General features: G+C 38.7%; 2 protein-coding genes across 6 annotated transcripts; both read left to right on the forward strand.

Annotated features, from left to right (window-relative positions):
• The first annotated feature begins 1,388 nt into the window (after positions 1-1,388).
• Positions 1,389-16,666, forward strand: LOC103970929 (protein ELC-like). 5 transcript variants are annotated; one of them, XM_065089466.1, is made up of 6 exons: positions 1,389-1,564; positions 5,705-5,835; positions 6,588-6,806; positions 10,241-10,447; positions 10,738-12,781; positions 16,219-16,666. In XM_065089466.1, exon 5 carries the CDS (start codon positions 11,550-11,552, stop codon positions 12,774-12,776), a length of 1,227 nt encoding a protein of 408 aa, XP_064945538.1. In that variant the 5' UTR covers positions 1,389-1,564; positions 5,705-5,835; positions 6,588-6,806; positions 10,241-10,447; positions 10,738-11,549; the 3' UTR covers positions 12,777-12,781; positions 16,219-16,666. The 5 variants fall into 5 exon arrangements, with proteins under 5 accessions (XP_064945538.1, XP_064945539.1, XP_064945540.1 ...); XM_065089467.1 differs by having other exon boundaries at positions 16,282-16,666; XM_065089468.1 differs by having other exon boundaries at positions 16,322-16,666.
• Positions 16,667-17,528: 862 nt separating this feature from the next.
• On the forward strand, positions 17,529-27,043 carry LOC135597047 (small nuclear ribonucleoprotein SmD3b-like). The gene is made up of 5 exons (XM_065089469.1): positions 17,529-17,784; positions 17,931-17,983; positions 18,076-18,142; positions 18,233-18,289; positions 26,730-27,043. The coding sequence occupies exons 1-5, from the start codon at positions 17,626-17,628 to the stop codon at positions 26,793-26,795; spliced, it is 402 nt and encodes a 133-aa protein (XP_064945541.1). The 5' UTR covers positions 17,529-17,625; the 3' UTR covers positions 26,796-27,043.
• Positions 27,044-27,064: the final 21 nt, after the last annotated feature.

Consider the following 27,064-nt stretch of genomic DNA (forward strand, 5'->3'; position numbering starts at 1 on the left):
TAGTATTTGGAATAGGTATATGTAATGTATATAACCCGCCCAATACTCAGGTGGGTCGGTTCGGTTTGAGTTAGCACTATACGACATAGTCTAATTTCCTCTCCATTGGTTTGAGCTCATTGACGAAATCAAATAGGTTTGATCAGTTAAAATCAGTTTAGGGTGATTCCAAACTAACTTGACTAGTTCAAACCTATTTGACCTAATTAAGATCAATCAAATCTAAATTAGACCGGTTTAGGGTGATTCCAGATCGGTTCCATAAGGATTTGATATTGGTTCCATTAGATCATAATCGAATCAAGTTTGGTTTAAGTCAATCGAGCTATTCCAATTAGGGTTTTGATTGATTGAGGACTATTGAGATATTAATGTTTAATGTTTTTATGATTTGATGATTTTAAAGGTTTTATTTGAAGGTATCGTTTAAAAATGATTATTGCTTTTCTATGTTATGATATTGATATGATAAGTATCATATAGTAGATGTGACTAGACTAGTAATTCACATTGGGAGTGCAACCTGTGAAAGGAGCTACGTACCCATCATAGTGCGGAGCCACCAATGAATATAGTTTAGTAGATCTACATCAAGTATGGTCTCTCATAATGTTTAATCATATTGATTGTTTGATGTATGCATGAGTGATTGAAAGAGTGTAAATGAATGATCATGGATGTTTATGTATCCCTACCGAGGGCAGGTATGGCGATTCCCTTCGGGGATTAGCGGGTCGTCAGACGTGATGGTTAGACAGTTCCTCCATCCACTGTTTGGAGGAACGTGTTCCCACTTGGGTGGGTGAGGGATACCACTCCATCCGCTGTTGGGAGGAATCCATCCTGTCGAATATGCCTCTCCATCCGCTGTTGGGAGAGCACACCATTGGGTGATGTACGCCTTTGTTATTATGTATGTGTTGCATGTGGCTGATGCATAATTTTATTTATTATGTAAGAAATTATCATCAATTTTCTGATTCATAAGTTTTATGATGAATAGATATATTTTTATATTGAAATATTGATATTTGTTTATATTTCATGAATATTGAAGATTATTTTTATGATTTTTTTGAGATTCGTACCAACATGTGTGGTTGCTGATATGTTTTTATTTTATATTTATTTTCAGAGTAATCTACTATTGTGTAATAGATCTGAAGCTTGGGTGGAAGAGACTTGTCACTCAGTGAAGAAGATGTTATTTTTCTAACTAATACAATATCTACTATTGTAAAATTAATGATTTGAATTCAAAGACGAATGAAAATAGAAGGAGGAAGTTTATTAAGTAAATTATCGATAATAAATTACTGATTTATTATTTTTTTATAAATTTGGGATGTGACAATGGGAGTTCTCATGTCTTCACTCCTTGCGTCGAAGCCTCTCGCCGCCTCTGCCTCGCTTCGCCCCGCCTCTTCTCCTCTCTCTCGCCTCCCCCTCTTCTTCCGCTCTCCCTCGCAATTCCCCGCGGCGGAGGAGCAGATGCCTCGTGCGGACCCAAGATTCCGATACCGTTGCTTCCGACGGTGATCCCAAGCCCCAGAATGGCAATCTGGTACCTTTCTTTTGCTTCTTCTCGCCTTTTGGTCGAACTCTTTGTTTATGAATCGGAAACTTTTGATTCTTGAGGTGACTCTTGTACTATTCGTGATGGGGTCAGGAGTTTTCCCTAGGTAGATTAACATTTCTGTTGGTTGTTTATCTTGGAGGTACTTGTGCTGTCGATGTGTGTACACTTCAAGATTTTTGGGCATGTTTGATTAATAAAGAAAGTTTTAATTTACGATATGTTTTGTACCTGAGCGTAGGGGTATTCAAATTGAATTGGAAAACCGAACTGAACCTAATCGAGTCTGAATCAAACTGGTTCAAAATTGGTTCTGTCTGAATTGATTTACCAATGGTTCGATTTTGAAGGCTATAAATGGTTCCAGTTTGAGGATACCCTTCTTTAGTTTCGTTAATTGGTTCAAATCGATTTTAATTTAAAAGATATCAATCTGATTAACTTCATTGCCCTCAGCCTTTAATCGGTTCAAACCGATTAATCAAGCCGATCCAAATGCCCAATTTTAAAAATAATGTGGGCTCAATTTCATAGATATTATTGTGTCGTTCAATTGGACCAATATTCCGGTTCGGTTCAATTGAACTGAATCGGTTCATTTAAAACAATATATATTTTTGAATTACTTAAATTATAAATCAGTTAAACGAATCGGATTAATTGGTTTTGACTTGGTTCGGTTAGGATGATCTGAATTGGTTCCGGTTCGGACTATCTTACTTTAACCAACCGAACCAAAAAAATTGTTCGGTTCGACGTTTAACGGTTTGGTTTGAACTAGTATAAAGACCCCTATCAGAACTTCATGGAGAACTGTTATCGTTTGGAAAATCAAATTCCCCCATCTTTGTTTGGTGAGGAAACAAGAAAATTTGGAGAATAGCATTTCAGATTTAAGGAAAAGTAGGGGAGCTTAATTTTTCATCATATTCTTTTGGAAATTCAAAAGAGTTCTCTGGATCATTTCTTTTTGAAACCATTCACCAGCTTTTTGGGTGCTATGTCCATGGAATGTATATTGGTTTAGTCTTTTGGTCAACCAAACTTGAAACTTGGGTGATCTGATTTTTGTCTATCAGCTTGTCTGCTGCGGTGTTGTTTTGCAGCAACATACTACAAACTGTTCCGTCTAAAATTTTCTTCTTTTTGTAGTTGTTAGTTTTATGTTTGTCTAAATATTCTGAAAATTCATGAGATTTTTTAGAGCTATATATGTGTTATCCAGAGCAAGGTATGCAATTTCGTACCGTACCAGAGTTTCGACGTTCGCTCGGTATGGTACGAAATTGTATACCGTTCAGTATATATATATATATATATTTATAAAAGGTGACGTCGCGTCGCCTCAACGATGTCGCCTTTTCCTTCTCCCACGCCAGGCGACGTCATTTATATATACATGTACATATATATACATATACATGTACATATATATACATATACATGTATATATATATATATACATGTATATATGTATATATTCTTATAAAAGGCGACGTCATCGAAAAAGGCGATGTCGAGTCGCCTCTGCGACATCGCCCCGCGTGGGAGAAGGAAAAGGCGACGTCGTCGAGGCGATGCGACGTCGCCTTTTATAAAAAAATATATAAATATATATATAATCTTTTATATATATATTTATTAATATATATATATATATATAAACGAGGCGACATCACCTCATTTATAAAAGGTGACGTCGCCTTTTATATATATATATATATTCGGTGATGTCGCCTCTCTCTTCTCCCAAGCGGGGCGACATCACCTCGTTTATATATATATAAAAATTAATATATATATATATATATATATATATATATATATATATATATATATATATATAAGATTATATATATATTTATATATATTTTTTTATAAAAGGTAACGTCGCCTTTTCCTTCTCCCATGAGGGGCGACGTCGTCTTGTTTATATATATATATATATCGTTTTGTCCGGTAACGGACGGTTCGTGTACCGGTACATACCGCCCGTACCGGACGATATTATTCGAAATTGTATATCGTGATCCAGAGATTATGCTATTAGACACATGTTTCTTTATATGATGGTGTATTAATTATGATGTCGGAGAGTGATCATGTGGATATATTACATGTACACTTAAGGGTAGCTTGCTTATTTCTGGTTTTTTAATATTCTCAGCCCAAGAACAGGAGAGATATTCTTTTGGAATATGTAAGAAATGTTCAGCCATATTTTATGGAGTTATTCATGAAAAGGTCACCACAACAGATAACTTTTCATCCTATATTTTGTAAGTATGAAATTTCTTTTAAGATAAAATAGGAAACCATCAGATTCATGTGTAACTTGTTCTGAAAAATTTTGGTTGGTGCCTATATTTCATTTCGACTTTTATGATAAGCAGAATTTAAAATAAGAATTTATGCCTATTTGAAGTGTCACATCCCAAGTGCATCTGTCACCAGAAATGCACCGATTGTGACAACAAACCAGTATGACAGTCGTATACATTAAATATATTACATCAGAAGGTTATATTGTTTCTGTTATATACATATAAAGCAAAATTCTATCTATTTGTAAGAGCAGAGTATCTCCTTATTTTCTTGAAATCCTTTAGGAACTTAAGGCTCTGAAATATTTAAAAAAATTACATAACTCAGCAACAATTGCTGAGTAGGCATAAAATATAAGAACAGTGACAACCGGTGTACTAAATGAATAATAAATCAAAGGATTAAACCAGTCAATCATTAAGGAATAATAAAATAATAATAACTTGCAACATTGATAATTATCAAGTGCCAACATATTACATGTTAATCGATGGCTCATTAGAACACCCGAACTCTCGGGATGGATAGCTTTTCAACAACAATGAAAAGGGTCCATACAACACTCCCATTGGAGTGGCGCCTCTTAGCCATAAGTGGAGACATGTCTCCCCTATCTCGAGCGGGAGACCATTAGCTGTCACGTTTGATGATCTGCCAAATCTCTTAAGGGAACTAACCTACTTGCTTAACGTTTGATGATATGCTAAATCTCTTAAGGGAACTGACCTACTTACTTAATAGCAAGGTTCGTTGTACCGTACCATACCGACGTTTCGACCCGAGTTCGGTATGATACGGTACCAGTGTACTAATGGTAATTTAATGGTACAGTACTGTAGCACTGTAGCGGTACTGGGCGGTCCGCGTACCGGTAACCTGTCGGACCGGTACGTACCGCCCGGTATGGGCGGTACACTTCGGTACGGCAGACCTTGCTTAATAGTAAGGATCAATGTCCATAGTATATATCGGTAATCATGTGGGCACATATCATGCAATACTTTAAGACACCGATTCCAATATAGAAAGTTCATAATTCAGATAATAATAAAAAATTATTAAATAAGATTTATTAGTATTTAATAAATATAATAACGATTGGTTAATATCAAAAGTTTAAGTTAATCATATAAGAATATGATTAACAATCATTATCTATTGTCATATAATTTTATAAAATTTTTAATTTCAAAATAACAACATAACAAATGGAGGGTAAGTTGGTTACAGCATATAAACATAGTTTGAAATCATCCAGTGGTTTTAGGGTTGATTATAAACCATCTAATAATTTGGCAGCATTTAATGTTATGGTGAAGATGGTTGTAATTTTACATTTTAGTTCTTAACAATTTCCTAGTTACAGTACAGTCCTTGGACAGATGTCAATTGAAAACTTAACATTAGTGTCTTGCTGGACATATGTCCAAAATTGATAGTTTTACCTTTTATTCCTTCACAAATCTATAATTACATATAGGCCCTTTATTTTTAGAAAATTGAATATTACATGGTCTCATATTGTTACACTAATTTTTTTTTCCTAATTTTACTCTTGAGGTTGTTGATGCCATGCGTCAAACTGTGACAAATATGATTGGAACACTTCCACATCAATTCTTTGCAATGACAGTTACTACGGGATGTTACCTGTTGTAATATCTTTTATCCATTTTGGTAACAAAGACATGAGTGCATGAATAGTATGGCATTTGTATTATATTTATAATCTCAATAGTACTCTGCAGTCATGACTTTGTTTTTTTCTTGTGGATTTTAATGTGCACCTTGTTCTGGTATCAGGTAGCGGAGAACCTGGCACAACTCATGTATAGTGTTATGATGACTGGTTACATGTTTGGGAATGCACAATACTGATTGGAGTTGCAGCAAAGCCTGGAGCATATTGCCCTTCCTGATCCAGAAGAAAAAATGTATGTTCTCTCTGACATTGCTATCAAGATGGGGTGGGTGTGGTTTTGATGCCTCTGGTGACTAGTGATAATATCTACTTGAAACTTCAATTTTTTTATGATTATCTTTTTTAAGAACTAGAGACTTTTTTTTTTAATTTGGCAAAACAAACAATTTTATCTGTCCATATGAGATGTGACACTCTTGACTTATTTCTGTAATCAGTTTTATCTAACTATCATCATATTGCAACTTAGATGCTCATGTTGATATTAATGGTAAAAGGAGCATGGTAGTGAGGGTATTTTAAAATTTCTATCTGATGTGATTTACTACAAATAACCACTTTTCTTATCAAGCTTTTTTCAAGAAAAGTAATAGCTAGTTTGCTTGTGGGCTATTGTTTTGCAAACTAGTTGCAGATGATGGTTGGACCTCAAGCAAGAAATTTTCTGTTTTTGTGTTTTAAATTATGTGGTAGTTGATGCAGAATTACAAATTAAATAGGAAACATTTAGTCACAAGTTATATGATACTGGACAATTGAGGCATAAATAGCTTTGTTAGTAAATTTCTAGAAACGGCTGTTCGAAGAATGGCTGCAATTGGAAAGAAAAAAGGGGATAAGGTTGTAGCAAATGGAGAATTGTGTTTTCAAAAGTTTATATTGTTCAGATCCATTCCTAATCTCCTATCTACTGCCCAGGTTTATTTTCTTTTACAGGATCATTTGATTGTAAATGTTGTATAATTTGCCTCGTGAATGGTGTAGGAGGTTCCAGATTTTGCACTTGGGACACAGAAAAAGGTGGCTGGAGAAGTTATTAGGTGGAACAAGATCACTGGCCCTGAAAAAATGGATGCAGTGAAATTCATAGAATATCTTGAAGCAGAAATCGAGGAACTGAATCGGCAAGTAGCAAGGAAGTTGTTAAATGGACATAATGAACTTTTGGAATATCTAAAGACCCTAGAGCCCCAGAATTTAAAGGTAGTTCATCTTTCATTGCTTAGTTTATTGGGCTTGTGAACTTGCATAAAAGCATCTTATCAAGGTACCTTTTTTTCCTAATGAAGACTGTACTTTTAGCATTCATAAATTAATGATAAGAGTTACATGGAGCAGAGTTCTATTTTGGATCTTAATGCCTATCTTTTCTATTTTTATGTTGTATAATATTTGTGGTCTGGACTCCAGAAGATGAGCTAGCTTAACTTTGGCTTGTAATTACCTTAAGATGTGTCATAAATTATGGTGTAGCTCTGCCCAGCAATATACCTAGGTGTCATGTAGATGCATCAATGACAAAAATGATATAGTAATTGAAGGCACTTGTCTATAAAATCTAGACATAACTTCTCTTTTAAGGCGTTTGAAGCTCACTTTCTTCTGTCTGCTTTACAAATCCTGTTTCACCTTGATGGATTAAGGCCATTGTCATATGTGCTTAGAAGAAACAAGCATCTTTGCCTGCGTCTTGCTTACTAACCATGATAGTGATGAACGATTACATAATACATTTAATTACGATATGAGCAATTAATGGTAATTTAACTTGAGAAAATCAACTTTAGATGGAAATGAACAATTTGTCTTAGTGAATACTAACTATCATGGTGTTTTTTTTTTAATTTGTTCTTTGGCCTTCGAATTTCAATGTAGCTATCTTATAAAGGTGCTACCTCTTTGGATGCTCCCTTGTCTGGTTAAACATTGCACCAACTTCATTCGTACAGTAATGCTGTCCTTGTCCTGGTCCAAGTAAAACTCATGTTGAACCTTTCTGAATATTACAACATGAAGCATTGATCATTTGTTTCTAGTTAGCCTATCTATTTTAGATTGAGATGAAGTGTGAACACCATAGAAATTTTCAACAACTTTCTTGAAGATTGCTTAGTGGAAGGTTCACAAACTAACAAGTATGATCCAGAAACCACCTTGTTATTTTCATATATGCCATCTTATTTTATTGACATGACCTCCCAAAATTATTACTAAAGTACTATTTTTTGTGACGATCCATGAGAGACAGACTTTAAAAGGTGTTGTCAGGTTTAATTGCTTTCAATTCTTCGAAGCACTTTTATAATGAACATGATTCTTAAATGCATGATATAGAAATCAATTACTGTTTATATTTTCTATGATTCCTAGAATGCCTATAGGTTCTGGCAGAATTGATGTTCTTAAGAAGGATGCCAAATGAATGACTTTGGCTATGTTGGTTAAAGGGGAAAACATCTTTGAGGTTCTCTGCTTCAATGTAACTTAACAATTTTGTTATGCAAAACCTAAATGATACAAGTCGACATTCATATTTAATGAAACTATGAACCCAAGGTAGGACTACCTTCTTGATGCTACTAATTTTGTCTACTTCAAAATTGCATAATGTGCAACTAATGGATCTAATTGCTACAATGAAGATTTGACTTTAATTAAGAATTTGGCATCTGTATTTCTCAAGAATCATATGTATCATAAGTGACATTAAGTGTGCTTGGTGTATTGTTGTTGGGTTGGGCAGCTACTGTGATGCCTACTAGACCAAAGGGGCGGGATAATTGCCATTTTCATTGAAGAAAGTTTAACTTTGATTGTTGATTACCTATCCACCTTTTGTACTTGCAGCCTTCTTATATATGTATCATGTTGATGACTGAAGTATTTAAAATTAGAAAATGAAACACATGAACATTAGTGTCAAGGTGTGCTTTTTTTTTTCTGTTGGAAATGACAAGAAAATGTATTTTTGACTCAAGGTGTCCTTTCCTCTTCACAAAATGTGGAGGTGGTTGTTGTTGACCTCTGATATTATATGTTTTTCTAATAGTAGGGAGATATAGAATTCTTTTTAATTAAAAAGCAGCTACATCCATAATATCGACTTACATATCCAGTAGTAAGGATTGGGGGAAAAGTGAAAGGTGTACTATCATTGTATCTAAAATTGGTTAATTTCTTTAATGACCACATTGAAATAATTAAGTTAATGATAGTGGTTAAGCTGGAGATTATGATCTGCATCTCTGCTGGGTCTAGTGAATCTATGTGCAACCGTCTAGACCTTTAGGATATTTCATTAATATTGTATTCTGTAAGGGAATGAGGAGCATAGATATTAGGGACACACTTTCTCCTACTAATCTTGTTCTCATATGTAATAGCCTTACTGCAACTATTGTTATAACTGGTTTTCTGTTGACATTTTTGGCACTTGACTGCTTTATAATTTGGCCAAATGATAGGATTTGATGTCTTTTTTTGTCAAGGAAAGATGAATACTTTTAATGAGAGATATGAGAGAGAACAGAGGAGAAGAACAAGCGAGGGTAAGAGAATAGAGATGAGAGATGAGGATTATAAATTTGAAAGGAGATAGTATTTATAATCTTTGTTATCATTTGATTTGATCTGATCTGATGGATTTAGAGCTTTATAGTAGTCTTTATTTATAGATTCTCATCCCTTGCCTCGTAAAATTCTAAATAGAAAAAAACTTAACAGGCATATACCATCATAGAAGTTGAAGGGTAAAAAATTTAATCTCACATCCTCAAAAAGCATCCCTGTTATAAGACTATAACTTTCTAAATATTACTCTAAATAAGAAAGTAGATAGTCTTAACATATACCACAACTATATTGTAGAGTGGATGAGATCAGATGTTTAGGTTGGAGATAAGTAGATAATGACCTCAGTTGAACAGTTACTGCCAAAGGGGAAGAAGAGGATTTTTTTTTTTTCTTTCTTTTTCCTTAGATGTCCTGCACTCTACAGAACCCGTGTTTATCTATCCTTATGTAGACATATTGATCGGACTGCTGGGATATAGGCAACAGAAAATTTTTAGTAATATGCCCTTGTGGGATTTTACCATACTAGTAGTCAATCCCGGAGCAAGTGCTGCTGGAGAGAGGCATGGTTTCTTGAATGGATGTTCTTTGTTATCTTTTCTTGGGTATTATCATAATTAAATTTGCAAAAGAGTTAAAAGTTTCATATTGCTGCAAATATGAAAAGATTGCACAGGTTCTTAATTTGTTAGAGATGTTGGGACAAGATTTTCAATTTCGGCTATTTTGGAGAGTGGGGATGTTGGGGGGGGGGGGGAGTGGTGCGGTGGAGGTTGGGGAGAAGGGGAAGAAGGTGAGGAGGTAGCACAGAAGAAGAGGGGTGGAGGTGTCAGAGAAAAAGAGGAGGGGAGCAGGCTGCACGGAGTTACACTGGTGGATGGTGGACAGCGGGTGGCATGTGGTAGTCAGATGATCTAACTTTTGTGTAACATTTCTCAATGATGTTTCAAGGTTTCGTCTTCATGATAAACTTAGCAGTATCTCTTTATTTGTTAGACTTAGTATTTTGTTTTTGCATTTGTCTTGTTCATAATCAAGTTACTGATCATTCTTCCCTTCCTCAGACTTCCGTGACTGAAACAAGTGCTCCTGAACTTGCCAATCTGCTTTTTTGGCTAATGGTAGTTGGCTATAGCAGTCACAATATTGAAGTTTTCTTTGACATGGAAAGAATCTTCGGTGCACCACCTGGAAAGAATGTCTGAAGATGCAGTAAATTGAGAGAATCCAACCTTGTAACATTCCATGGTAGCCAATCCCAAACCTCCGAGGTAATAATACATTTACATGGCATATTGTTGTGTGTACACTTGGTAACGGCTGAGATGCCTCCATATTTGCTGGCATATTGAAGTTTCGGCGCACAGAAACAATGATTTTAGATCTGCATCTCATATGGAATAGGAGTTACATTAATGTTAACAATTCTTTTGTTGCAACAATGTCATCAAAGTTAGCTCAACTCAAAAAGAGTTCTAGTGTATCTTATTGACAAGTATAGAATATATTATTTGTCTAGTCTTTTGACTGGAATTAATCAAGGTCTGACTTCAATGTGCAGGCATTTGAAAGTCTAATGCATAGTCTATCTTAACTTTTGAAGAAGAAGAGAACTAGGGAGGTTTCATGATTTGGATCCTTGAAGAACTGAGGACAGATCATTTCAGGTCTTTTCTTCATTCATTCTGGTGGAGTGCAAATGAATTTGAGACATGCAATAATGCTGGATCTAAAGTCTGCAGAGACATTATCTATGGAAGGATATTTTACATCCAAATTTTTTTTACATTATCTTCTTTTCTTGGGAGTAAAAGAAGGGTGAGGTGAGAGTGCTCTACGACAACGCCCTAGGGATGGTGGTAGCAATGAGGGTCTTTACGGGTTGTATGATGATGACAAGGACAATGAAGGTACAAAGTCGATGGGTAACATATAGCGAGTGATAAAGGTGATGATCGACGGGATAGAGGTTAAGATTAATTTTATTTTTTTTAAAGAAAGGATATTATGTGGTCTTAAAGTAAAGTTGAAGATGTTTGAAGGGGAAAAAAAAGAAACTTTAGTTTGTTTTTTCGAATTTGCCCTTTAGATTATTCAGGCACAAACTCAGTTGGTAAAGCCTCGACCGAGTGCACAGGGGTTGTTGATGAACGGCTTGGATCAATTGCCAGCCTATCTTAAAACAACGTTGGAATTATGATAGGATTCGGATTCCGATACTATTTCAATCCGATCCGCTAATTCCCGGAGTAATAAAGGAAACAAGCGTGGGAGGAATAGTCGATTGACGACCGACCGCCCCAACGTGAGAAACCCTCGCCTCCCAAGGAAGAAAAAGAAAAGGGCGCGATCGGCTGAAGTACCCCGTTGGCGATGGCCCCTCATCCTCCTCCGTCGGCGACGGCGGCCGCCCAGCACGTGCAGCAGTTCCTGACGACGGCCCTGTCGCAGCGGGGCCCGGCGGCGCTGCCCTACTCGGAGGACGTGAAGTGGCATATACGGCAGCACCTGGTGGCGCTGGCGGAGGCCTTCTCCTCCCTCCGCCCTCGCACAGCCACCTTCACCCATAACGACGGCCGTTCCGCCCATCTCCTTCAGGCGGAGGGAACCATCCCGATCTCCTTCCGCGGCGCCGTGTACCACCTCCCGGCCTCCGTTTGGCTCCTCGAGTCCTACCCCCGACGCCCCCCTGCCGTCTACCTCACCCCCACCCGCGACATGCTCGTGAAGCCTGGTCACCCCCTCGTAGATCCCTCCGGGCTCGTCCGCGAGGATGCCGCCCCCTACCTCCGCTCGTGGGTCTTCCCCGCCTCCAACCTCGTTGACCTCGTCCGATCGCTCTCTCACCTCTTCGGCCTCGATCCCCCTCTGTACACCCGCCCCAACCACGCTACAACTTCTCCTTCCCCCTCCCTCTCTCCCTCCCCTTCTCCCTTGCCCTCCTCCTCCTTCTCGTCCCCGTATGGCGTTGGCGTTGGTAGCCCTTCACGATTCCCCCCGCCCCCGTCGTCACAGACCTATCCACACTTGCGGCCCACCGAGGACCCCGCCGAGGTCTTCCGCCGCAACGCTGTTGCCAAGATCTTGGATGCCGTCCATACGGACATGGGTGCAATGCGCCGTGCTCAGGAGGCTGAGATGGAGGGCCTCTTCTCCACCCAGGCCGAGCTACGGCGGCGTGAAGAGGAACTTACCCACGGGCTCCGTGAGATGGTCGAGGAGAAGGAGGGCCTTGAGCAGCAGCTGCAACTCGTCCTCATGAACACGGATTTGCTTGAGGGGTGGGCGAGAGAGAATGAGGGGCTGTGTCGGCGGTGCCATGATGGGGTTGATGTGGATGATGTCTTTGAGCCAGTTGATGCCTTGTCGAGGCAGATGCAAGAGTGCACGGCAGCCGACCTGGCAACTGAGGACACCATCTATGCGCTGGACAAAGCTGTGCAAGAGGGAGCAATACCATTTGACTCGTATCTGAAAAACATAAGGGCATTGTCAAGGGAGCAGTTCTTCCACCGGGCGTTGGCAGCCAAGGTTCGTGCTACACTTGTGCAGGCCCAGGTTACAAGCATGGCTGCACGAGTGCCACACTATGCTTCCTAGTGGAGGTCAGTGATGGCTTTTAGATTGTACACAGTGGTCCAGTTGTTATTCTATTTGTCAATTTTCTAGGTTGGATTTATTTATATTATCCACTGATGGGTCATTGAATAAATCATCTCTATGAACTTACTGCTTTATCCATCTTGGTGATTTGTGATGTATTTGTTGGGATTAAGTTTGAAGTCTATGAGATTTTAGACTTGATCTTGTATTTCTCTCATTTATGTCGGTGTAAGACATGATATTTGATTTATCTAATACTTTATTCTGTATGATAATTTGTTATAATGTTTTTCATTTATGCCTTTACAATATCGTTAGTGGGATGTATGAGACCAGATTATGTCTCTTCAGATATATGTTGATGTGCATATTGATTGCCATTCTATTCTTATGCAATGGAATTTTAGCTTTTATTATAGTTTAATGATGCTTCTAATATTGGTGATGTCATTAGACAATAAATTTTTTAGCCTATAGAACCAAACTACTGATATTGCAGGCATTCAAAATTGTTGTCATAACGTGAGACTTTATCATGATGTTCTTATTGGAGAACCAACATGATTTCTTTTAGGATTCATCCTGATAGTGATATGTTGGCAGTCCACCCCGTAAAAGGGAGGCTCTAGAACAAGAAAGAGCTCGAATTCAGAAAAGAAAAACTACTCAGATATGAAGTCATTAAATCACCTTGTGCATCATGATTTTGTTAGCCAGAAGCACTTAGAGTAGATGTTATACATGTGAAACTGAGACAAGACTAAGCTAAGGCGGAAGTCCATCCAAGTTTATGTGAATAACCAGATCAAGCCTAATTTAATCTCAAAAGGAGAAACTGATATAACTGAATTCATCCAATTATCTGATGTAATAAAATCTAATCAGCTGATGTCTGCAGAGAAAAAGAAGATTAAGAAAATGTTGTGCAATAAGTTTATGTTCTGCATTTTGTCTTATCTGGTTCACCATATCCTTAGACTGCTTACTCCTAAAAGAATTAGGTTAAATTTAGTCCAAGGGTCTAGCCTGCAGGTTTTTTTTTTGTTGAAGATTTGGGATCCCTTATTGACCAGGTGGTCAATAAGGGACTCTTGCATATTCTATAATAATTGCAATTTCTGATGAAGTGGTTGAATTAAATTGAATTTAAGGCTATAATGATAGATGATATATTGGTGAGAAGACAAATACCAGTCTCTGAATGCTTCTTTGTTTAAGATTGCTAATATTTATTAACGTTAAGTTTTGCATTGGATGTGCACGAGTTAAGATTGTTTCGAGGAAAAATGCATGTTCCTCACACCACAATGGGCATAGCTTTAGTCATAAAGATAATCTCTATCATTACGAACAAGATTGTGTACATGGGCCCTTCACAGACTCTGCATTAGTGGAAGTCCCATTCACTGGTTGTCCCTTTTTCAATGAAAACATTGTACATCTTGCTTTCCCTCATTTTTTCACACCACAGAAGGAAAAACTCTGAAAAGCTTGACAATTATTCTACCAGGACTAAAGGAGTGATGGCTCAAACGGTAGTTTAAATAAACATTAATTGTTTTATAGCATCAAATGCTCTTAGTTGATTTATCATTGCTTAAACTAGCATTTGTAATTGTCATGTTACAATAATGAGCTACCCAGTGTGGTATTCATGTTTTCCATGATGGAAATTGCTCGTTATGTTAAATTACTCAGCACTACTTGAACACATTTTTGAGCTCAACTCTGAGTTTTGAGTCCAGCTGAGGTTCCTTAAATAAGTAGAGCTTTGCTCGGTTTATTGATTGGATCCCTTTTAACTGGATGTGGTTCATTGGTACTTGTTAATTTTTTAATTTAATTTTTCTAAATGTGAAGTAGACATGTGGCTTATACCTGTTAATTATGTGATACTAAGACAACATCCATTGATGCAATGTTTAATCTTTGGCATCATGTAGGATACTTATTAAACTCTGATTATAATTTTTATGGGTCAACTAGGAATTGCTCTCTCCCAACATCAGACTTGCTCATTACACCAAACATAACTTCTTTCTAGGTGCACTATATGTATTTATCTTCTCATGGATCATAGGGTTGGACCATTATGATTTTTATGTCCTTGTGAAAGAATTATTACGTCATGAATGATTATGATTTTGATAGAAATGCTTGAAATTGTGAAACTCATATGTGCATGTTGTCAAGTAGGTAATTATTTGGATCAGATAGAAGTTCTCAGTCTATAATAAGATGTTATTCCACGAGTGTTTGATGTATCAAGGTAATGAATTAATCAAGGCACAGTTTTCTTTTTTTTTACAACAGATACAGAAGCACCTGTCTTTTGTACAATTGATACAGAAGCGAAGAACCTGTTTGTTTTTTGAAATGTCCACTGAACAATTTGAAATTTCCCATCAAGTCGGCATTCTTCATTGTAGGGTATAACGTGGGTAGCCATTTGGGTCTCACTATTTTAGTCTGTCTCAATTTCATCTTGTTAACAAAAAAGTACTGTCTCACTATTGTTTATCTGGACTTGTTTAGCTTGTCTTATATTAATTTTGCAACGTCAAAAGTTCTTAAACTCATCTTGTTAACAAAGTTGTATTATATATCCATTACCTTTTACTGATCAGTAGTATCTCAATTATAGTGACCACCTAAATTGCACTGTTTAGCTTTTGCTTGCCACGTCAGAAACATCTCAAAACATATGGTGGTCACCTACAGTTTATATTTAATGAGATGAGCATGGGCATGAGTCAATGACTTTTTTATTTTGTTGAATGATTTCTAGCATCTTTCTGGGGGTGGTAGAATTTCCGGTTATGTTATATTGTTCGCATGTGGTTACTAATAGTTTGGAATTTGGAGTATTAAGTTCAGCTTGCAGCCAATGCTGGTTATTTGTCTTCTTTCCATCTGTTAAAAGGAATTACCTCAAAACATGTAAGGCTGGTTAGGGTGGGCAGAAGGTCAATCTTGTTGGTTATTGCTCTAGTCATGCAACAGCAATAAATCTTTGATTTTTTTCTGGACTTAGGAAGAGTTTGGTGAAGGAGAATCTAACAAGCTATTGTATAGGAAGTGTTCTTCTTAAAAGGTACATATAACCTAACATGCTTACACAGGGGAAAACACCAAACACATTCTAGAAACAGCTGTGAGCAAAATCATAGAGAATCATAAGAAGCTAATAAATAGGACTACTACATGTGTAAGTTTCCTTTTGAGAATCCGAACACTATTATCTTAGCAATTGCTGGTAAAGAAGTGCAGTTTTCCTGTTTAGAATGTATGTAGTTGTTCAAACCACTGTAATTAAACTTGTAGTGTCATGTGAAAATTTTCTGTTTGAAGCATGAGAGAATTAATATTCTGACTATTACGAAATAATTTTATTTATGTTTTTTGTTTCTTGGATTCTTATAGTGTTAGCTCTTTGCAGGTGGGTTCTATAGGTTAAAGATCAAACTAGGATATCAGTTTTTTCTTCATCTTCTTGTCACAGGTGTTGTCTTAAAGAGTTTGTGGTCTTTGGTTGTCTTCAGTGCAGTGATATGGATATTCCTGATGGTGAGTTGCATTTCCTTTCCCCCCCCCCCCTCCCCTTCCCTTCCACAGACAGAGAAACGTCACCCTGGTCGACTTATCATTCCAAAAACTTTACAATGCCAATTTGGAGATCCATATCAGAGTTGGTTGATGAGTTGCCTCTTCGCAAATAATGTCGATTTTGGTGTTATGCATTGTAGCAAAACAAACGGATGTCTGATACTTACTCTCAATTTTATGTAAAATTAAACTTATTGGCTATCGATCTTTTTCTAGACTAATATTCTTCTGCAAGTGTTATATTAAACTGCATATAAGATACTCTTGCACGAATTCAAGCCTGAGATCATTTTGTTACGCTTACTGATAGCGAAAAGTTTCTGAACCGTTGTTAGTTCTGTTCTCAACCGATGGAATACTATTCTATTGGCATGCACATAAATGTGCACCGCGCCCGCTAGCAATTAACTGGCTGGCATTACCATGCCGACACGACAACTGTAAGCATTCCCCTCCCCTCAGAAAGTTGTCGAACGCCGATAACCACATTTTGGACAAGGGGGTTGTATGTATCTCCTCCCAAAAACCACATGCTTGGAGAAAACTTCGTAAATCCATTTATGTAAAAGTACAAAATATGATATCCATCCAAAAGCTATTACAAAAACACATGGAATATCATATTTCAGATTTGTAATATGATATTCTAAATCCTAAAATATTAAATAGATCTAGCAAACGTAAAAAAAAATATTTTTCACCTTTGATTGATTATCTATCTTTTTTTGTTATTTTGTATCAATGATAAAAGATACTTCGAGGATTAAGAGGAGAAAAATAAATAAATAATGGGAAGAAAAATATTTGTATGGAAGGAGTTGAAATAGTTTGTTAAAATTAAATATAAGTTGAAGATTTTATTAATTTTTAGATGATTGTATAAAGTAAATAATAAAATAATATTTTTATTATTTTTTCTAAGGAGATTGTCGATAGTAAGTGATTGTCCGTAGCGACGAGGGGGCTTATGAATAGTAAGCTTATTGTAAAATAGTAAACAATAAATTATCAATAGAAATCTCCAAAAGTAATAAAGAATTAGAGTAAGTTAATGGGTTAGGCCCAAAAAGGCCTTTTATGGCCAACCCGGTTGCGTAGCCCAGCAACTCCGGCATTTTGGGTTAGGGTTTAGGTGGGAAGTGCACGAGAGAGTTCGAGTGAGGTGAGAGACAGAGCAGAAGGAGAGGGAGAGAGAGAGGGGAAGAAGCGAAAGCCGGAGAGAGAGGAGGGAGAGGGGAAGATGAGCCGGAGCCTGGGAATCCCGGTGAAGCTGCTGCATGAGGCGGCGGGACACGTTGTGACGGTGGAGCTCAAGAGCGGCGAGCTCTACCGTGGCTCCATGATCGAGTGCGAGGACAACTGGAACTGCCAGCTTGAGAACATCACCTACACCGCCAAGGTCATCCGCTTCGTCCCCCGTCTCCCTTCCCCCTCCTCTTCGTTTTCACGCAATGAAAATTAGGGTTTTGGTCTACCAACGACATCTGGTAGCAGTCGATTTATTCTTTGTATCTTATTTGGTTGTGTTATTTTCTTCTTGATTAGGATGGGAAAGTGTCGCAACTGGAGCATGTTTTCATCCGAGGCAGCAAAGTCAGGTAAACTGATGGTTCCCGGTTTGTTATTGTATGCCGTGTGTCCATTGAGTGCAGTTTCCTTGGCGCCAACAAAATATTGGTTGTCATTGTAGGTTTATGGTGATCCCTGATATGCTGAAAAATGCTCCAATGTTTAAGCGTTTGGATGCGAGAATCAGAGTAAGATAAACTTCTTTTACTCTTGTTGCCTAACAGTATGCACTTGTTTTTTCCCTTCTGTTTCTTAATTAAAATGCTGGATTCGTAAAGGGCAAGGGATCGTCTCTTGGAGTTGGTCGCGGTCGTGCTGTTGCTATGCGAGCTCGGGTGAGTATCCTGCAAAGAGATCTTCTAGCATATTGTAGAATAGTTTGTACACTTGTATGAGTCCTTATAGAACTGGAGTGAGATAATTTATCCATCCTGCTGGCTAGCTAAGTTTTGGTCTTTACTGTTCAGGATCTTTGTTCCTGTATTGTTTTGCATACTGTCATTCGAATAATTGTTGTTTTTATTAGTTAATATGCTTGTCCATGCTACCTTTAAATTTTCTGCTCATGTTGAGCTATTCGGTACTTACTGCATCTAACCAATTCCTCGATTTTCTTTGTTGAACTGATAGACCCCTTGATAAGCTATGAATGTTGGCTGGTGTGATAAAAGCAAGGATTAAAAGCATCTGCTAGTTCCTTATAGTTGTCACCTAAATCTGATTACCTGGACTTAACCTTGACCCTGCCTGTAACTGATATTCAACATTGATGCAATAAAAAAAGACCAAAATTGAAAAAGGGAGTGAAGGATGAGGAAAGCATAACCATGAAGACAGAGGTTAGAAGCAACACGAAACTTGAGAACATATATAAGGATTTGAAGAGCTCGGGAGGTTGAATACTTTTGAGGGAAAGTCAAAGGATAGAAGTAGGATGAAATATTTGAAAAGGCTAGATTTACTTGCACTAGAGGAGTTCTTTTTTCTCTTAGCACTGCTAGCCGTCCTTTTATAGAGGTTGACAGAGAACATAAATACAATCAGTTAGGAAACAAGTACCTGCCTTTTTGATTTTTTTTTCTAATATATAGATGTACACATTAAAAATATAAATTTTGTAATTAGACCCTTGACTCAAGAATATAAGCATGACTGAAATAAACTTTTCATAACTTCCACAATTATGATTGCAGACTGTGTTGCATTATGCCTGCAATGTACTAGCAAATCATATTGGTTGAGACTTGGAACATTACATGGCATGTGACTAGCTTGGTCTAGCATATCATCATACTACAGGGTAAGATGGCTTACATATCGAGTCAATATAATGTTGTCACATTGTCACGGACTTAGTTGGTTTTGCCTTAGTGGTACGACACTCTTGTGTGTTCGTCTGTAAAGGATCAACCTTCATGGAATCTCTTATGGTCCCTTAAGGATTTACAAAAGAGAAGATGGGTTAGAAAAGCATTTAACTCGGGATCCACAAGCAGTCATTTCGGCAAACACTTGATAGACAATACAAATTACAAACATAGACTTCTCAAGCTCTGAATGGTCATGCGATAAAGGGTCCAAGGTAGTTCGTCGCCGTCAAAAGTCTCCACAAGTGCCCACATGACATTACTGCGGAACAAGGCAGCAAATCAACCCTAGACACTACCCTAAAGGCCTATCCAACCATGTGCCACTCGGGTAGCTCCTGGGTGTTATGTTGGTTAGCACTTCGTACTACTTTGCAGAGCTAGAAAACTCCCAAAATAGTTGTCTGAATGGCTTGATTTTAGGTAGTTTTGCCTTTGCGCGATGACTGCACACAACTTTCATTTACAAACCTGAACGACCACAAAAGCCAACCAAAATGGGGTTGTCAAATCTATCGTAAGCCCTCTACATGTTATACATAGCATAAACGAAATCGAAAGCCACGAACATATATGAGCATTACATCGAACACCCTATTTACAGCTTTGTGACATTCTTCTCTACTTATTCCTTTGACGTCCTCGTCGAAGCCTTTGCGGATGCTGCATCTTCGTGCCTTTACTGAATCTTCAATCTTCTGCTCCAATTGTAATGTGCCTCTTGGCTCCCAATTGCTCTTAGTCGTTGTTATTGAGTAGTTAAACTTTGATCCGCCATGCTCCTTCAACTTGTCAATAACTCTGACTTTGATATGGGATCAATTGAGTTATGCTAATCTTTGTTGGTTTTTATGGATGCTTCAGATAAAGGAAAACATCGTCCTTGTTATGCGCTAGTCTCTTAAACGTCTCATGCGACTTAAACTTGGTGGATGCTTGTTGGAGCTTTAACGAGCATCGCCTCATAGATTTTAAAGTTTTTTATATATTTATTTCATAAAATTTGTCGATTGATTTCTCTTCCACTTCGTTGTCGCTTCCAAGTAGGTTCGCACCACTTCCACTTTCGATTGGTGTTCTGTTAGGAAATGAAGCGGACAGTCTACTTTGATAGCATCGATCACCATTGGTGAGGATTTGATAATTGTTGTCTTCCACTTTCTTTAAAGGGTCTTTGAACATGTGTAGAGCTCTTATGTTGGATAAATAAGAAAACTGAGGTATTCGGTTTCACTCATTCTCTTAAGGATTGAGAATATAAAGGTTAATTGACTTTGTTTGCCTCATCGAGAGTTATACTCCATGCATCGAGCTGGTTGCTAGCCTTTGCCTGCTTTTTGCTCACACTTCCGAAGCACCCAAAGTGTTTGCACTCCTTATGTTGAGTTAGCTACTATGATTCGCCTTCTCGTTGTCATCGAACTTTTGGAATGCAAGAAGTTTTGTTCGAAAAGAGCAAAAGTTTGTCTCAACTTGGAGCAAGTCTTCAATAGTTTTGGTCGCCTCTAGGATTGTACCATCTTCATCATTTTTGTCGCCTACTCCTCTGAGTAGAAAATGTACAATACCACGTATTGCTTATTTCGTTCCTTGGTCGAGCACTTTTGTATTGACCCAAAATCCTTTACTTTTGTATATTTTGATGAGAAGCCCGTTGACACTGGTATTACAAAGTTCTCTGGCCTTTGCCCTTCAGTCTTATCTTCGTACTTGGAGTTTGCCTCTGCATTCTTCACATCCTCGGTCGCTTTCACAACCAAGCGCTCTCCCTCCATGTGAGCAAGGGATCGATGACTCCACGAAAGTCTCACATCTGCGGTACCATGGCGTTGCCATACCCATGGCCCTATTTTTCGTTGCCTCGCATTTGTGTCTCTTTCTTCGTGATCGATAGATCTGCTTCTACATCACTGTGGCACTCCGAGTCCACCTCTATTCTAATCGACACTTGATTTTGGGGAGCTAAGCCCCTTTAGATCTATCGTCGTTTCCTCGTCCCTTTCAATCACCTGCTTCAATACCTTTGTGTTCTTCGAGAAGTTCCCCTTGGTCGATGGAAAGACAGATTGCAACTTTCATGCATGGCCTCCGCCATCATGTTACACGGTTCACGTCGATTCTATTCTCCTTTGCTTTTTTTTTGTAGAGTAATATTCTCTTACTTGGCCTTGTCCTCTGACTTGTTGGGCTTTCTTAAGCAAATATGAGCTTTAGAGCTCTCCAGTTGCTCCGATCATACCTATATATAATTAAGCTCGACCCATAGGACTCGTTGGTACTTGCACTTGGAATTCTTCCTTAGTGGTATACAACCTTTATATGCTAATAACCAAGGCTTTCATCCGATGCAAAATTCAATATATGCCCCGAAGATCCACATCTACGATATCATGGCATTCACTTCTTAAATCCATAGTGCTTCTTGTCATCGTGTTGTTCACCGAAGTGGAGCTCCCAATAGCTCTCGATCATACCTTTGTATGATCAAGTCCCTCGTGGGACTTGTCTTAGGTGTGTCGCATTTCCTCGAACTATTCCACCACAATCTGTTGCACCATGTTGCCTCCTCTTGATATCTTTATTGCATTATGATCTTTATGGAATGAACTCGGACTATGATCTCTCCATGTGTAGCCTCTGCCAATATATCGTAGGACTGCTGCCATCTCCAATTGTGTTCGCTCTTTTGGCAATCGACCTTCGTCCACCCGCACTCGGGTCACACCCTGAAAAGCATAGCTCTAGGACAGTTTGTTGCCAAGAAGCTCTCGAAGTCCATTGACTTCGTTGAAATTGGTACACTTTATTTGGATCCTGGGCCTCTACACCCCAGCACAATCTTCGCTGTGTATCGCTTCCTTCGCTGTAACTCGAATGGCAACATTGCAACATATTCTTCAAGAGTACCCGTCTCTTCGTCCTCTTGCCTCGTGCCAAGACCTTTTGACTCCAACTTTGCCTTCGCAAGTTGAGTCGCCTTAGTTCTTCCCTCAAATGCTTCGTCGAGATAAGGTGCATGTGCCTCAAGCTCCCTTCAATTTTGGCACCATGCTAGATGAGTCCGCTCCATCAGAACGAGAGACCCATGGAATGATATGAGCTTCGCTCTTGCCTTTGCAAGAGTTTATGTCCTTGACCTCTGTTCAAGGAAAGTTTTGTGCCTCCGCTCTATTTTTCGTCTTCTATGTTGACTCTCTTCATGTGGCTTGGGTACTTCACCAAATATCACCCAAGTTGCTCTGCTCCTCGACAGTGATTTCAAATGGTGCTCGGGCAAGGTGAGGCGAGGCCCGAGCGCCTCGTTTACTATCCAGGCGACACGCTTCAAAGAGGCGTTGCCTGGGCGCTCGCTCGAGCCCAGACACCGAGCGCTTCGAGCGAGCGCCCAAGTTAAATCAGGCGATCGATTCTGAGCTCGAGCGAGCGCCTAGGTTAAATCAAACTAGCATGTTAGGTCTGGTTCGATCGCATTTGCATTAGTTGGTTCAATCAAACCAACTAAAGCACCGATATCAGCCTCTCTTTATTGCCCCTCGTGACTTCCCGAACCTGACTCCCGCCGCCAACATTTTTTTTCTGCTACCGCTGTCACTACTCTCCGCTGTCGTTGCTCTCCGCTTTTCCTCTCTCCGCTGTCGTTGTCGCTGTCGTTGCTTGTCACTGCCACTATCGCTGCTGCCATTGTCATCGCTCACCGCTGCTGCTGCTCTCAGCCAGCAGCCCCCGTTCTCAATCAACAGCCTCGATATCTTCTCTTCTCACACTCGACTCAGTATATTGTTAACAATAACAGTGTACTGTTAACATAATTTTTTATTTATTAGATTAATAATATATTATTTTAATTTTAATACTGCTAACTTTATTTATTATTTTGAATTTTGAGACTTTTGTTAATGTGATATTGTGACTTTATACTTAAGATTTTCTTAATTTAATATCATATTTTATTTAAATAATTATATTTATTAATTATATAATATATTTTAGCGCCTCACTTCGCTCGGGCGAGCGCTTAGCGCTTCTAGCATTTTGGAACCTTGGCTCTTTTTAGCGCCTAACGCTTTTTAAATCACTGCTCCTCGATTTGCATTGAGTTGATGGTGGCCTCACGTCCATCATTTCACAAGTCAGCCCTCTGTTGAGTTTGATCACCATATCAACTCCAAGCATACCTATGTTTGGTGTTGCCTTGGGTCGCACCCTCCCTTGATCTCGCAATGCATCCACCAACGCATTACCTCGTGCGAGATCATGTGATGACTCCTCGTCGCTCTCTCGGTTCGTCGAGTTTTGTGGAGTTATTGTCTTGAGGTACCCCTCCTCAACATGTGCAGTCTGTTCACATAATTCTCCCTCTGGAGAACCGGGACTTATCCCTCTTAGATATCTGTCCCGTTATAGCAACGTTTTTCTTTGTATCATTCTCTTTGGAAGTTTCAAAGATCACCATCTCTTTGGACTACTCTGCCTTGCTAAACGAATTGTACATTGTTTTGTCCCCGCAAACGCACTTGTTAGATTACGACCCGCTAATACAACCCCCGTTGTACTCCTCAAGGCTTAGCAACATGCTGAACTTACTGCACATTTTAGCCTCTTACGGACGTATCATTCCCATGCCGAAGAGAAAATTTTAATGCTTCATGGCACTAAGTTTCGCTCGCCTTTGGATAGCCACGGACAGTCCATCGTCCGCATATAAGCCCTTGCATGAGTATCGAATTCTTTGAGTTAGCAATTTTCCTCATCTCTGCGAGCTTTGCACAACTCTTTCGATCGTTGAGCAACCCATCCCACCTTGCACGGTCTCATCCTTTGTTAAGCGTCTCGCTTGCCTTGAGTATCATCAAGTTTGTTTGCCAATGTCAAGTCGTAGCTTGAACTCAACCATCTCAACTTTTGTGTGCTACGCGTTCTTCCCTGCTTACTTGTTCTCGTGGTGCCTCTCGCAAGAAGGGTTGGTCATTCCTTTGAATGTCAATCTCAGATGCTCGCTCCTCTGAGCAACTCCGTTCCCTATGACTCAATGCCCATTTTCCTTAAATAGTCACGCATGTTGGTTGCTCTCAACGCAGCCCTGCTAAGTCCTCCGCGTTTGCATGCACAGTGTTTCTAAGTGTGCTTGTCCCGTTCTGATACCATTTTTCATGGACTTAGCTGGTTTTACCTAAGTCGTGCGACACCCTTTCGTGTTCGTCCGCAAAGGGTCAGCCTCCCCGAAACCTGTTGTGGTCTCTTAAGGACCTACAAAAGAGAAGACGGGTTAGAAAAAACGTTTTAACTCAAGATCCACAAGCAGTCATTTCGGCAAACACTTGATTGGTAATGCAAACTACAAACATAGACTTTACAAGCTCTGAACGGTTGTGCGACAAAGGGTCTAGGGTGGTTCGTCGCGACCAGAAGTCTCTACAAGTGCCCATATGATATTGCTATGGAACAAGACAACGAACCAGTTCTAGATACTATCTAAAAGGCCTATCTAGTCATGTGCCACCCTCGATGTTGTGCTGGCTAATACTCTGTACCACTCTATGGAGCTAGAAAACTCCCAAAATGGCTGTCTAAATGGCTTGTTTTTGGGCAGTTTTGCCTCTGCACGACGGCTGTACACAACTTGCGTTTATAAACCTAAAACGACTACAAAAGTCAACCAAAATGGGGTTGCTAAACCTATTGTGAGCCCTCTACATGTTGTGCAAAGCATAAACAAAATTGAAAGACACGGATATATACGAGCATTACATCGAACATCCTGTTTACAATTTTATCCGTGACAACATGGCACAGTAATTTTTTATGGTCTTGACAACTCTATGATCAATGCTACTTTTAGGATAGTAAGCGTTACATTTTTTTCTTGGATTTTTTTAGTAGATAGTTTAGCAACCTGTGAGAAGATGAAAAGAACATTTTGGATTTGACTAATTTGTAACATGCAATTTGGCCTACTTTCACATGGTGCTGTCGCTCTCCACTGTTCTCGTCCTTTTTATTAGTAAATGCAGGATGTTTGTAACATTGTTTTCATTTAAAAGGTGAAGAAGCATAATAATTTTAAAGGGTGTACTAGCATACGAGGTTCCCACTAATGCGGGGTCTGGAGAGTGAGCGTCAATGTATGCAGCCTTACCTCTAAATATAGAGAGGCAACTAGTATGACTCGAACCCTAGTCTCCAGATTGCTCCAAGATGCAAAGGGGCAGCCTTGTACCAAGGCCTGTTCTCAATCAAGCATGATAATTCTAAAGATTTTTTTTTTCATGATTAACCACATAGAAAGTGTAAATTGCATCACATTTTCTAATGTCTAAGATATCAAGTAGGTTGCAACAAGCCATCATTTTACATTTGAGGATAAATTTAAGACTGATAATAGTAGAGGGTATTTTGAATGCTGAATTCTTATAATGCAACATTAACAAAGCAACAAAATGCCTTATCTGGTAGAAAAATATATAAACTTATGAAGTAGTTATTATTGGAGTATCATCGATCATCATCTGACCATCCGTTCATGAAAAATAACCTACTAACTGTAGTTGTAATTTATCATATATGATCTTTTGTTAGTCTGTTCTTATTTAATTTTCTATAATTTGTATGTATTAGTGGTACACCAAGAATCTTGATTGGTTAATCATGTGTTTATAAGATGTGCTTTCTTGAGAAGAATAAATAATTTGGAACGAGAACATGACAGTGTTAATAATGAAAAAAAAAAACAAGAACAAAGAGGGAAGTATATGTTCTTGAGCCTGTCTTCCTGCCTCTCTCTTGCCCATGTGTTATTAAAAATATTGTTGCGGGTTTGATCTTTTGTCATCAGTGTTAATATTATCTTTGCTTTCTGTTCTCCATTCTCGACCTTTAGTTGTTGTTGCTGTCTGTTGAAACTTCACGTTTGCTTACCGCTAATTTTGCTTCATTGTTTTTTGCTGCCACCATGTATCTCTTTCCCTTTTTTTCTTAGCCAACTCTGGCATTGTCTGTTTCTCAGCTTTTCCACCTCTGTGACACTGATTACCTGCTTTGCCTCTGACTTGCACTTCTTTTTCATTTTGCTATTCTTGTTATTTCCGTTGTGTTTCAGCTGTTGTCTTAACTCCTATTGACTTTCATCTTATTTGTGATATTTCATTTCTTAATTGTTTGGGACTTTTATCATGTTAAGTGCATATTGATTTTTATAATATCGTTTCCATTGCATTTGTGTGGCAAGACATATTACCTCCTTTATATCCATGTTTGTACCACAAGAAACCTTAATAACTTGATCCTGTAATGGCTGCGCATGTGCATGCTTATGAATGCAACGTTTTAGGAATCCAGGTATTGCTTTCCCATTAACTGCTTCATGAAACCACAACAGAGTATTTATTACATATGGTGGCTTCCATTTCAGGCACAAGCTGCTGGCCGTGCTGGTGCTCCCGCTGGCAGAGGTCCGGTGCCTCCGATAAGAAGGTAGTCTGTCACTTCTTGCTGGTGCAGTAATCGCTGGTTTAGGGACTTTATGGACCAACTTCTTTCCTGTTTGAAGGGTCCTCGAAATCACAGTGTCATCTCATGATCTATGATGTACCTCACCGTCCTTGTAAGTTTCTTTTAGTAGTCGCTGATATCGAAACGTTAAATATGTCAGGACAAATGAATCGTGCTTTTGTGAACGAGCTACCTTAGATTTTTAACAGCAAACCACCCCAGGGTTGGAAGTGACCGGCCCATCTCAGGTTGCAT

The sequence above is a fragment of the Musa acuminata genome, chromosome BXJ1-11, assembly GCF_036884655.1.
Source record: "Musa acuminata AAA Group cultivar baxijiao chromosome BXJ1-11, Cavendish_Baxijiao_AAA, whole genome shotgun sequence".
In the NCBI taxonomy this organism is placed as follows: Eukaryota; Viridiplantae; Streptophyta; class Magnoliopsida; order Zingiberales; family Musaceae; genus Musa; species Musa acuminata.

Bases quoted from the DNA above. Each gene is read 5' to 3' on its own strand.
- LOC135597047 (XM_065089469.1), top strand. From the start codon at position 17,626: ATGAGCCGGAGCCTGGGAATCCCGGTGAAGCTGCTGCATGAGGCGGCG. The intron at 18,143-18,232 runs GTAAGATAAACT...GGATTCGTAAAG, and splicing joins GTTTGGATGCGAGAATCAGA to GGCAAGGGATCGTCTCTTGG. The intron at 18,290-26,729 runs GTGAGTATCCTG...CTTCCATTTCAG, and splicing joins CTGTTGCTATGCGAGCTCGG to GCACAAGCTGCTGGCCGTGC.
- LOC103970929 (XM_065089466.1), top strand. From the start codon at position 11,550: ATGGCCCCTCATCCTCCTCCGTCGGCGACGGCGGCCGCCCAGCACGTG.